Source organism: Gambusia affinis, linkage group LG04 (genome assembly GCF_019740435.1).
Source record: "Gambusia affinis linkage group LG04, SWU_Gaff_1.0, whole genome shotgun sequence".
Lineage (NCBI taxonomy): Eukaryota > Metazoa > Chordata > Actinopteri > Cyprinodontiformes > Poeciliidae > Gambusia > Gambusia affinis.
Window position 1 is genome coordinate 11,565,327 of NC_057871.1, and position 12,367 is coordinate 11,577,693.

General features: G+C 38.9%; 2 protein-coding genes across 5 annotated transcripts; one reads left to right on the top strand and one right to left on the bottom strand.

Annotated features, from left to right (window-relative positions):
* Window positions 1–3,157: 3,157 nt before the first annotated feature.
* Window positions 3,158–9,748, top strand: LOC122829459 (TRIO and F-actin-binding protein-like). Of its 3 annotated transcripts, none has more exons than XM_044114034.1 (12): window positions 3,158–3,230; window positions 3,573–3,621; window positions 4,543–4,611; window positions 5,405–5,494; window positions 5,605–5,699; window positions 6,159–6,765; window positions 6,843–7,059; window positions 7,866–7,977; window positions 8,134–8,293; window positions 8,404–8,517; window positions 9,093–9,179; window positions 9,546–9,748. In XM_044114034.1, exons 2-12 carry the CDS (start codon window positions 3,595–3,597, stop codon window positions 9,690–9,692), a joined length of 1,725 nt encoding a protein of 574 aa, XP_043969969.1. In that variant the 5' UTR covers window positions 3,158–3,230; window positions 3,573–3,594; the 3' UTR covers window positions 9,693–9,748. The 3 variants fall into 3 exon arrangements, with proteins under 3 accessions (XP_043969969.1, XP_043969970.1, XP_043969967.1); XM_044114035.1 differs by having other exon boundaries at window positions 3,195–3,230; window positions 6,846–7,059; XM_044114032.1 differs by lacking the exon at window positions 3,158–3,230 and having other exon boundaries at window positions 3,331–3,621.
* Window positions 9,749–9,838: 90 nt separating this feature from the next.
* Window positions 9,839–11,730, bottom strand: LOC122829460 (essential MCU regulator, mitochondrial-like). 2 transcript variants are annotated; one of them, XM_044114037.1, is made up of 3 exons: window positions 11,529–11,730; window positions 10,273–10,431; window positions 9,839–10,072 (listed from the first exon to the last, which is right to left on the bottom strand). In XM_044114037.1, the coding sequence occupies exons 1-2, from the start codon at window positions 11,688–11,690 to the stop codon at window positions 10,294–10,296; spliced, it is 300 nt and encodes a 99-aa protein (XP_043969972.1). In that variant the 5' UTR covers window positions 11,691–11,730; the 3' UTR covers window positions 9,839–10,072; window positions 10,273–10,293. The 2 variants fall into 2 exon arrangements, with proteins under 2 accessions (XP_043969972.1, XP_043969971.1); XM_044114036.1 differs by having other exon boundaries at window positions 10,266–10,431; window positions 11,529–11,729.
* Window positions 11,731–12,367: the final 637 nt, after the last annotated feature.

Here is a 12,367-nt window from a genome sequence, read left to right on the forward strand (position 1 = left end):
CCTGCCAAGCAACTATGTGCCAGAGCCCAAAGCCTGTGTCCCCTACAGGAATGTCAGCCTTGGACTGCCATCCCAAAGAAGAAACCCAGAGACTTATATGCAGGCAACTTGGAGAAGTGAGTCCCCACAGAGGTACACATACCACTCAAACTTCAGAAGAGGTACAGACTCTGAGAGGAATTCCCCAACACGTCACAGCTCTTTGAGTCCAGATCGCTACAGGTTACCTGAGTCTGCCATGGGACCTCAGAGAGGGAGCTCCCTCTGTAGGAGTCAGGCTCGGTCTCATGCCTCATTGCAGGGCTCTCTCCAAATTCAGTCCAACGGTGCTTCACACCACACATCTGGCAGGTCCAGTCCTTCATGTAGAAGGGATTCCCCAGCTTCTCATAATGCCTTAGCACACAGACGGGGAGACTCATTTCCGTTACACAGTGCTGGCTATGAAGACCTTAAGATGTCCAGCCAAGAGTCAAGGAGTCCATCACAAGCTTCAAATAAACACAGTTTGGATTCAGAGAAACTCTACAGAAATCTTGAATCTATATCTCGACGTAGTCCTTCTGCAGTCAGGCAGAACTCATACGAAGCGTCTCCTCGAAGCAGAACAGCTATCAGCAGTTTGGCCAACACTTTGTCCCACAACAGCCGTGAAATGTCACCATCCAGGAATGGCTACAGTCCACAGAGTCACGCCTCATTAAGAGAGCCTGATTCAAGAGACAGCAGGATGAGTAGATCTCAAAGTTCCTGGCAGGGGTCTTCACACTCTTTACTCAATCTCCCACCATCACATGATTCCTCTTCATTGAGACAGGAAGGGGCAGGCTCCCAGATTCTAGTTGGGTCGCCCTCAAACATTGCAGTCACAGACGGTAATGATGGGGTTGCTTCTTGGCAGGGGTCTTCACACTCTTTACTCAGCCGCCCCCCATCACAAGCTTCCTCTTTATCGAGACAGAGAGCAGACTCTCGGGGTCTTGGAGGATCACCCTCACCATTTGCAGTCACACACTCTGATAAGGTTAATGAGGGATTCAGCTCCTCACATGGGTCTTCACCCTCTTTACTCAGTCGCCCTCCATCACAAGGCTCCAATTCATTGAGACAGGCAACAGACCTTCAGATTGGTGGATCACCTTTGCAAGCTGTGGCAACAGATGCTGCAAATGCTAATAATGGTGTAACTAAAGTAAGCTCTGACAGAAGTAAGAGCACTGTGAGGAGAGGAATGGATGCTCTGTTGCTTTCCGAACCCCAAAAAGCTGTCGTAGAACCCGAAGAGGTACATACATCAAGATTTTTTTCATCATTTTGGTAAAATCCTTGTCAACAAATGCTAAATCTGCACAAATGATTATGAATCCAAGGTTGGGATGACCATAGATGACTACATCATGCTGGCTGTTATACCCAAGATTCAGGTGGAATCAGAAGAAGATTTTCCAGGGCTGAGACGGAGAAATGAGAGTCCTAGTCCCTGCAGAAACCAGAGACAAAGATCATACAGGTGTGTGAGATAATTTTAGTTTTATTCAACCGTAGAAAGGGCTTAACACGACGAAAGTGTTTAACATGGAACAGCCAATGACTGTAGGGGTCATTTGATGGCTCATGACATAGAAACAGCAGAATAATGCTTCACAAGTTTTTGCAGAGTTGCAGTCATGGTGTGACTTTATGTGATAGACTGAAAAAACTTTGGTGAACATTTATATTCACCACCACCTTTCCCTGCTATTGCAGCCGCAAGTTAAATTGGGTATTCAACAGTTTTTAACCTCTTGAGTCTGAAAGTGTTAGTTCATTCATCATTACAAAATAGGTCAAGCTCAGGTAGATTGTACATAACGCATTGGTAAACACCTATTGTCAAATACCAAAGATTCAGCAACTTTGACTGTGTTTAGAATCATTGTCCTGCTGGAAGGTAACCCTTCACTCCAGACTTTTACATCCTCCAATTGGTTTTGCACCTTTATTTAGCTCTTTTCTTCTTCTCATCAACTCTGTACTTCTCTCTTAAGTTCTGTTTCTCATTTTAAAACTATAGGAGTTAGGTCCTTTAGAGCTTTAGCTCCTAGAATATGGAATGCATTACCTCCATCTTGGCACTGTCGGGACTGTTTATTCTTTTTTTCCTTGTCAGCTAATGACTTGTTTGTTCATATTGGCTTTTTGATAGCTTTATGCTACCTGATATTTTATGTGTTCGATTTTACTCTCCTTAAAATCTTTCCCCTTAAATTATTTCCAAAATGTTTTGTGGTTGCGTCACTGTGAAGCGCGTTGTGGTTTTATTCTATGAAAGGTGCTATATAAATAATTCTAGCATGAAAAAGTATGTATTAATCTTCTGAAGGTATCAAGATGAAACAGACACGTATAGTTCAAGGATAGAGCCAGACGAGAGGAAGAGGGGCAGAGAGAGAGGGAGAGACAGACGAGAAAAATGTCGGGACCTTGAAACTGGACGATTGTCTCGGAGACAATCTGCCATTTCTCTTCATACACAGGTAAGATCTCGCAACTGCCCAGGTCTTCATGAAAAATTTTGAAACAGCCAATGAAATCCCAGTTTGTTCTTCTTCCACTTAAGACATCAAATCTAAGTGAAAAACACAGATCTTTGAGAATGAAGGACCGAGCGCACCCTGAGCGCTCGCAGACACAGGTGAGCAGTTTCAGTACTTCCAGAAACTCTAAAGCACACGTGTTCAGAGGAAAATGGGTCATTTTTGCTTCTGTTTTCATGCATCATGTTGATGTTTATTCCATCTGTTTTATCTGAGTCTGCCGTCTCACTGAAACTCATTGTAGGAAAAAAAAAAAATTACTCAGCAGTCTGTTTTAAGGGAGCATGCTCATGTGATTAATCATCTTTATTAATGGATTCAAGAATAGTTTTGCAACAGGAGTTGTTTCTACAGGAGTTTTTCTTTCCCTAGAGAAGTGAAGTAAAAAGTTGTTGTTTTTTTTTGCACTTTTCAAAACTGCTGAATAAGTGTATAATTAATGGATATAAAATGCTGTGACCATATTTCTATTGTACTGCAGAGAATGTTAAATTGGGTCACAAGACTTCATTGTGGCAGTCTAAAATGCAAAGAGAAATGGCATGACCACACTTTTGTGGCTTCCGCTTCCTTCTGCATACCTTGCAGTACTTCTCTCTTAAGTCCTGTTTCTCTGTCATCACTTCATGCAACTTGGACCCAACATCTTGCTTGGTGAGTGTTTTAAGGTGTCCTAACTACCTTTGACAGCATCTGCTTGCCTTTTAGAGTGATTCTGAAAACGTTTTACAAGTTCCTCTTTCTCCTCCAACAGTACTGATCATGATTCACAGAAACTACAGATCTTCCTGTTTAATTTCCTCATTTTTCAAGATCGTTGTTACTTGTGAAGAGATAGCTGTCTTTGTCACCTTTTTTCAGACTACTGTAGCAATATCAACTGGACCGTTTTGTCTGCTTGACAGTTTCCGCTTCCTTTAGTTTCACAATCAAAAATGAGACACGAGCCACAGCAGACTGCTTTCCAACCATTTGGCTCTAATGCTTCAATTGCAGATGGTGTTTTCTAAAGGGCTGGATGTCCAGGCTGGATGAGCAAGGCAAAGTAAGTACCTGTTTTTACATTTGTTCATCAAGCTAGATTTTTGCTATAACCATCAGTAAAGAACCTGGCAGACAGTTTGAACCCAGAAAGTACAAGAGCCTGTTTCTAATGTACCTGACTCAACCAGCAGACTCTGATGATTGTCTGGGCTGTGTTAAGTGTGGTTTTGATATGATTTAAGCAGTGTTTAAAAATAAAATTCTGGTCTAAATGGAAACATTATCGGTGCACGTCACATTCATTTTGGGATTTTTATCATCCATTTCAACCATTTTTCTCTTAACCTGCTTAAAGATCAAACCATCTCAAAGTTTAAACCGTCTACTTTAGTAGCTGATTTAAAATACAGTTAAAAATATTATGCTGGCCCTCACTTTTTATTATCCCACAAACAGCTTACAGTTGTAAAGGCTTACTGTTATTAACACAACCACGCAATACCGAGCTGCTACCACCATGCTTAACCGTCCTGTTGTCCTTGGGTCCTTCACATGTCCTTTTTGTGACTGTGGTCAAATTAAACTTTGTCTTTTTTTACCATTAAAGCTGTACCTCAGAAGACCTCAGTCTGCACTGATGTTAAACAGGCTGAGCTGTAGAAAGTGACTGGTGTTCCACCACCTTCTACTTTTTGATTGTCTTAAGCATAATGATTCCTGAATTGGAAGAGCAAGCCAAGAGACAATTTGGATCAGATAGATGAAGTACAGATGTTACTGGATAATCCATCACAGTAAAAAGGGCATTTAACTAAATATTACTACAGTTGCATGTTTATATTATTTCATTTTGTATGTTTAATTTTGACCCTGTGACAAATTAAAACAAATTTCAAAAACTTTTTTTTTTTTAAAAACCTTAAGTGTGATGATAATGTTGCCAAGTAATATTTAGATGCCCTTATCTGTTAATTTCCAACAGTGGATGAAGCACTGGTTTGTTCTTGGTGACACTTCACTGAGGTACTACAGAGACTCGGAGGCTGAGGAGGTAGGAACAGATGTGTCTCAATGACACTTACAGTGCCTTGCAACATTTTATCCCATCAAAACCACAAAGTTTAAGGTTTTAGTGGTATGTTTTAATAAATAACACAAAGTAGAACATATTTGTGAAGAGGAAAGAAAAGATCAGTGGTTTATGAGCTTGTTATGAAAAAGTTATTGTTGGAGGAAAAGCCATAAGATGCTCTGTTTGCAGTTTTTTACCAGCCATAGAGAGGACACTGTAAACATGTGGAAGATGGTTTTCTAGTCTCATGAGTCCAAAATGGTTGAAAAACTAAGACTGCACATCACCCTGAACAAATTATAAATATTTATATTTATAATTCTAACAAATAAATTATATTTATTTGTTAGAATGTTAGAATGTAGGTAGTCCCAACCTACATTTATTTTAGAATCTGTGGCAAGACCTGGAAATTGATGTTTACAGATGCTTCTCATTCAATCTGACTGAAACTGAGTTATTTTGAAAAGAAGAGTGGGCAAAACATTCAGCCCTTACATGTTCAGTTCTGGAGTGGTGGCGTATAAGAACAGCAGCTGTAATCGCAATAAAAGCTAGTTCTGGAAAACATTTTTACAAGGGAGGTTTGAAACAGTTTAAGGCAAGTGTACAAAGTGTACCAAACTGTACAAATGTGGGTAAAATATTTCACAAGCACATAACTGACACTATGGATCATTGTACATCTATACCAGTTATGTCTTTAATGTGTTATGTGTTAAAAATCCAAACAAAATGAAGTTAATTAAACATAATCTCTTTTCTTATGAAGTCGGATGATTTGGATGGAGAGATTGATCTGACATCCTGTGTGAATGTGTCAGACTGTGATGTAGAGAAGAACTATGGACTTCAAATTCAGGTACGCAATTTTTAGTGCATCACTACTATCCTCATGTTTTAAAGCATTTTTCCAGGTCAGTGGACGGTCATTAAGATGCCCCACTTCTTGTGCGTTTCTCTCTTCTTCAGACAAAAAGAGCTGTGTTCACTCTCTCTGCTACAACATCCAGAATTCGTCGGAACTGGGTGAAGTTACTGACACAGGCCATCCAGAACAACTCACAGTGAGTTCCACGTTGTAATTGGTCTCATTATGGGATGAATTAAAGAGATTCTTTTCTAACCAAAGCAGAACCTCACTTTAAAGCTCCATAGCTGTCCTTTAAAAATATTTTTAGAAGAGGGAAATCTTAATGACATTTATCATGTTCTAAACAGACATCATATCAATTTTAATTCTTAATGTAAAAATGAAAAATGGGTAGGAATAAAATATTTATTTGACATAAATTGATATAATATAAATATAATGATATCACAAATTAATTAAATTAATAAACAATTTATTTTGAAGTGTATCATGTTGTTTTAATCTAAAATTGAAATTGTAATTTCATTAAAAAGTATTCAAGGGGCCAGAACCTTTTTGTGATTGGTTGGTCAGTCTCCAGTGAACCTGTTCTGTTGTCCGTAGTTGGATGTGTAACTCTACTCTTATGTATTCCCTCTTATTTTGACCTCAGCCAATCAGACTCCGGCAGTGAGAAAGCGAACACCCGCTCCCGCAGACTGTCGTCAAGCCAACGGCCCACTCAGTTCCCCTGCAAGTACTCCAGCTGTGAACCTGCCACTTCTATCTACAACACCGTAGACGCAAACGCCAACAAGGACCCAACGACAAAAGGCGACCCAGGCATAGACCTGTCTCCGGCCACTCAGAGGGAACAAGGAGAAGGTTGGGACCGTGAGCAAGCAAAGAGACTGGAAGAGAGGAACAAGTGGTTTGAGGAAGGGGTCCCTCTCAGTGAGATGAACAGCAGGTGGGACTCCATGGAACTGAAAAAGGGGAACCTTACAGTCCCTGTTATTGAAACCATAGACTCTGAAGTCAATAAGAAATGGACAGAATTTGAAACGTCATATAAGGACGTAAGCTCCCAGTCTCTCACTGGAGGCCAGGCCCATCAATCAAGTTCTCCTGATTTGTCAGGGTCTCTAATTTATTCTCAAATGTATCAACCAAGCCCAGATCAGGTCAATCAGACTTGCTTGTCCTCTTCGGGCAAGGCTCTTTCATCAATAAATAGTCAGATCCTTCCAACTAACAAAGCTGAGGCTCTTCAAAAGGAGGTAAGCCAGTAATTCGTTTAGGATGCAAAAGAAAAGCTTTGCACCTTCTAATACTTCCCAACCTCTGTCTTCAAAAGCAGGTTGAAAGCATCAGAAAGGAGCATCAAGCCATGGAGATAGATGTGGACAGTCCATGTGGCCCTGGAGCCCCCTGTAGAGCCAAACTGAAAGCCATGGAAGCAGCTCATCAAAAGCAACTGCAGGAGCTGCAGGAGAAGCATGCCAAGGAGAAGAAGAAGCTTGAGGAAGAGAGAGACCGCATGCTACAAGAGGAGAGCCAGTCAGCTGCTAAGGGTTAGCTGACTCACAATATCATGCAAAGGACGTCCCATTGAGACTTATATTCCAAATTCTGATCCAAGCCTCTTAAGAATAAGAATTACCAATACAGAGTCACAGTTTATTACATTGTTAAAATCTATGCAGTAAAAAAACACAGTTGTTTTCTTTTTCACAACATACTTTAGCATTGCGATCTTCCCTTCTCCCACTTCATTTATTCACCAGTAAACTTCTAGACGGAGACATTGAATTTGTCTCAACCAGAGTTTTTGGAGGTTAGTGTCAGTATGCTGCTCCAATATGAGTCAACTAGTTTACAGAACTATTGTAATGATCACTTGAAACAAGTATAATTTTATCCCTTGTTCCTACAGGTGTATCATGTGTATCACATACATGTCTATGTGGAGATGGTAGCTGAAGAAATCTAATCTTAGCATGTTTTTCTCCCCATTTTCATATTACTTGTTGATAATTAAAGCTCACCATTGTCTACTTCTAGTTCAGGAGACAACAGTGTCCTGCTTCATAAGCTTCGCTCATTTCTGTGGATGACATAAAATTTAATGACTAGTGTTAATTTTTACTAAGTTCTCTTAAAATCAATATCCTAAAAGACATCGAGATTGTACGATTTAAGGAATGATAAAAACGACAAAGCTATTTAAAAATTTGTCACAGTCTGTGGCCTGACACCTGGAATTTAATTGGGACATCCCTAAATAATACTTCTACTGTGATGATTCCGCTTTCTTCAAGGCTCTTCTCCCATAACTTTACAATTGGTTAGTTTTCTAACTGATTAATTTTCATTAAAGCTATGGAGGCACTCAAAGCAGCTCACAGGGAGGAGTTGGAGAGAGAAGTGGGGAAGGCCAGAGGGCAGGATGGAGGAGCAGCACACTTGGATTCCTCCTACAGAGATCATATGTAAGTTTATTCTCAGCTCTCTGTTCTGCTGCTGATAAGAGCAACTTCCTTCCAGGCTGTTGCTGCTAGACTGAGATGTTCCTAACTCCATAACGACCCTCACTGTGATGATGCTGTACAATTCAGTTCAGAACTTTGTGTGTTCGTCTACATCAGGCCTCAGGCGGATGTCTTGCACAGCGAGTTAAACGTGCTATCAGAACAATACTCTCAAAAGTGCCTGGAGTTGAAAAGCACTGAGCGCAACAGCAAGAGCCGAGAGACTGAGCTGGACTACAAGAAGAAAGAGATGGAGCAGCTCCAGAGAGAAAACCAGGTTGTGTTTTAATCTCCACTGTAGGGTCACATTATTGCATAATGTATGTATATTTAACTTTCCAACATATGTTTGGAACACAATTTTTCCTAACAAATTCTATTTTTCAGGAGCTTAAGGTGAAGCTTGCAGAAGAAATCAGTCGAATGAGATATTTCATTACAGGCCAGAGGTCTGAGGCGGCCTCACTTTGCAAAACCGAGGAAACTCCTTCCAATTTAGAGGTATTAAGAATAAAAACATAGTCTTTTGAAATTATTTTTATTACAATAAATAATCCAGTGTCTCAGTGCAATCGAGCCCCTGGAGCCCATAGCAATCAAATGGTCTTGATATACCATTGGAAACAACACAGTCCCACCATTTAAACACTGCAATTCTGAATCCATAAATAAATCGAAGTAGTTTGCTTTGTCTACATTAATACCTCCATGCACTGTTGCCCGGTCACTTCTGTTTTGAAATTCTTGACTTTGTGACGAATGTGTTGTCAGAAACATCCTACTGTGGTATATACTGCCGCCTCCTGGTAAATTTAATGTATTGCATTATGCTGATGGAGCAGCTGCGCAATATCTTTATTATATATTTCTCAATACAACAGCAAAAAAAACCTAACCAATTTCTGGTTTTCTGAAGCAACATTTGCCAATTTGTAATAATAGCTTGTGTAAATACCAGTTGTTTTAAACTTGAAAACTACATTAAACTCAGCTGAGAATTATGTCAGTACATTATTTGACGCATACAATCATCTTGTAGGCTGAAATAGTGAGAAGTTGCATGTTTTGTCTTTCAGACAATGTTGAGAGCAAAGGAAAATGAGGTGCAGTATCTTAAAAAAGAAATCAGCTGTCTACAAAATGAGGTCCAAATGCTTATGAAGGTATGCCTGAATTATCTTAATAAATATAAAATCTCTTGCAAAAGCCTCTTGTCTTTACAACCATAAACTTTAATGCATTTTCTTAAAATTTTATGTGACAGATCATCAGAAGGTAACTATTAGACATTAAATTGAGAAAAAACTTTAGTTTTTACAAGTAAAAATATGAAATGGATAGCAAGAATTTCTTTAAACAAATGTTCAAGTCATTAAAAAAGTCATTTTAAAAACCATTGATCTTTTTCCTTCCACATAAAATACATTAAAATTTGTGGTTGTAACAGAACAAAATGTGAAAATGTGAATATTTCTATATTGGAGTGTGCTTATTATTTCGTATTTCAAATATGCTTATGTTTGCTGCAGGAAAAAGATGCAGTCTATAAGAAGTATAAGGAGGCCTATGTTGAACTGAGTGATACAAGAGGTCGAAGCCAGTTGGAGCTGGACTCCCTTAATGAGCATTTAAAACTGGCCAATGCTGCACTCCAGGAGGAAGGCAGACACACCTGACCAATAAGGTCAACACATGAACTTTACATCAAAGGATGAACAGCAGCCAGCCAATTACTAAATATCAAGTAAAAACAATCTTATTGAATCACAACTGTTATGTACGAACCACTGACCGTTATGAAATAAAGAGAATGCGTTCCACGTGTGATCAAAGCTTTGTTTATTTAGTGGACACACTTGTAAACATGCAAACAAGAGTGAAGTCAGAGATAATAGTTCTGATAGCTTCACAAGACAAGAGATTTCTCAAAATCAGGGCCAATAGGTGCAGCGATATGAAGGAGATGGCTGGACGAAAAGGATGTCTGAAAGTGCTCTTTCCACGCTCATCTAGCCTGTGCTGCCTGGTATTCTTTCAGGCCATATTGCAAAGCACCCTGTGGACAAAGGTTTTTACAATGACATTCATTAGCAATTGAAAACTTCAACAAATAAAAAGGAGATAACAATTACATGCACAAAGTCTGTAATTGGTTAACATGCTTCTGACACAATTTACACAGATGAGACATGAAAGATTTGAGCTATAATCTTTAGCCAGCGTTTAAGGTGTGGCTCTGGGACACATACCGTTTACCTCTTATGTGGCAGACAAAAGTCAGTCATCATCGTCGTCATCCTCGGGGACAAAAATGTCATGCTCTTCCAGGAGAGCGGCAAAATTCTTGCTGATCAGAGTTCCAACATAAAGGAAAGGCACCACCACCACTGTCATGCGGATAAGGCCAAAGGGTGTCTGCAAAGTTACAAAAGAATTACAAAGGTGTGAACAGTGCAAGTCAAAGACTCCACCTCTGATTGCTATTAAGCACTGTGCTCTAGACTGAGAGAGCTTCACCCTAGTAAAATGACTTAATTACAATGATTGTTTAAAATAGTCTTTAACAAATTTAGAGCTACCGGTACATGTCTTAACTTTTATGTTGTATCAACTTTCAAAGGTTATGCACCTTTTTGTTGATGTCCAGGCTCAACATTTGAACTGTTTGATTTCATGTCAAGTGTTTTTGGGTTTGGAACAGCAAACTAAAGACAAAGCAGTGAAATTGGTCTTCATCGCTTAATACTGCATCGCTTTTTGGCCATCTTAATGTGAATTCACTGCAGCTATTTCTGAATAAATCAACCTTTAAATATAAAAGCCTGCAAAGACAATAGCCTTGTACATAGAAAGCGAGACTGATGTGGATGGTTGGATGGATGGATTAAACTCTGTAACTGTATCAGTGAATACAGCCTGGAAATACAAATTTTATACACTATTTTCTTTTGTTAGTTACAACCCACGCCAGGAAAATATTAAAAAAATCAAATTCCACACTTTTTCAGGCTGTGTAGGATGTGAGTTTGAAGCTGAATTAAACATGTTTACCAATGGTGAAAATGTCAAACCAGATTACAGACTTAGTTTTGACAATAATCTTTTTTTCTCTGATATGGTCTGCCAAACTGTCACACATAAGGTTAAAAAAGTGGATACTTACAGTGAGGAATTTAAATAGAATATGCCATCCCAGCTTTAGGAATCCGACAGTGATATTCTAATGTATTGTTAATTTTCCTTATCATTTCGAAATATTCTGGATAGATAAATCAAATAACATCTCATTTGTCCTTGAAACCTTAAAATAAAACATAAAATTTAAAGAACTACAAGATAAAAATTCTGTAAAATACTTCCTGTAGATGTGTAAACACTCTCACTGGCTAAATGAAGCTCCTTTGTAGACTTTCTGCCTTTCTATTGGCCCTTTCTGCTGTCAATACATATTTAACCCCGCCTACCCTGTGTCTTGTTGGTTTTCTCTACTTAGCGAAGATAAAAATGCTCACTTTTTCAGGTTTTGGAAGGAGTGCTCCCGAAGGTGTGGATACCACAGTTCTTCTTTGAGTCGTCCTGGAAATGGATGATGTTTTCAAGCTGGGGTTACGGGTCATTATGCCCGTGTTCCTGCTGAAAAGACGGAGAGGAAGCCGCAGAATTCTCGTCGCCATTTTTGTTCTTCACAGTGGGACGTTTGTGCTCGGACAGGGTTGGGTTGGGTGTGACTAGCAGTTTAGTGAAACACCACACCAACATACAAATATTAACAAATGTACCACAACTATTATTAAAAATATTAAAAACACATGGAAAATATGGCCATGTCTTGGGATTATGTCTATTAATTTAGAATCATGAGGGTCAAAACTAATGAAAACCATTTAATTAATATTTACTGTCAGTTGCAGTTTTGCTAAATTATGAAATGTGAGTAGAAATATTTCCAAAAATTAATCAAATTTTTGCTTTCAGAAAATCATATCACATCTGGTAAACTAAATAACACAATCATTCACAACCCAAACGCATGTGAGTAATTAACTCTGAGAATGTATATTATAAGGAATTCAAACAGACATAAAAAAAACTTTTTTAATTTTATCCCCTACTAATTTGAACTTTACTTTAGTTCAAGTTCAACACTTCAACCTCAAATTACCAGTAAGTGAAGTCTCATCACTTGACAAGTTAGTACAGGCACTAAAGCACCTAGCTATAGATTTACTTTCCTATCACATAATGAGTAACTGACATTTTTTTCCCGTATGGATTAGGCTTCAGGTGCCCCAAAAAAGGGGATCCTTGAAATTCTGCAATACTCAGATGTTAATCTTGATAAAAGGCTTAA

Bases quoted from the DNA above. Each gene is read 5' to 3' on its own strand.
- LOC122829459 (XM_044114034.1), top strand. From the start codon at position 3,595: ATGTCCAGGCTGGATGAGCAAGGCAAA. The intron at 3,622-4,542 runs GTAAGTACCTGT...AATTTCCAACAG, and splicing joins GGCTGGATGAGCAAGGCAAA to TGGATGAAGCACTGGTTTGT. The intron at 7,978-8,133 runs GTAAGTTTATTC...CGTCTACATCAG, and splicing joins TCCTCCTACAGAGATCATAT to GCCTCAGGCGGATGTCTTGC.
- LOC122829460 (XM_044114037.1), bottom strand. From the start codon at position 11,690: ATGGCGACGAGAATTCTGCGGCTTCCTCTCCGTCTTTTCAGCAGGAAC. The intron at 10,432-11,528 runs GTGAGCATTTTT...GTAACTTTGCAG, and splicing joins TCCTTCCAAAACCTGAAAAA to ACACCCTTTGGCCTTATCCG.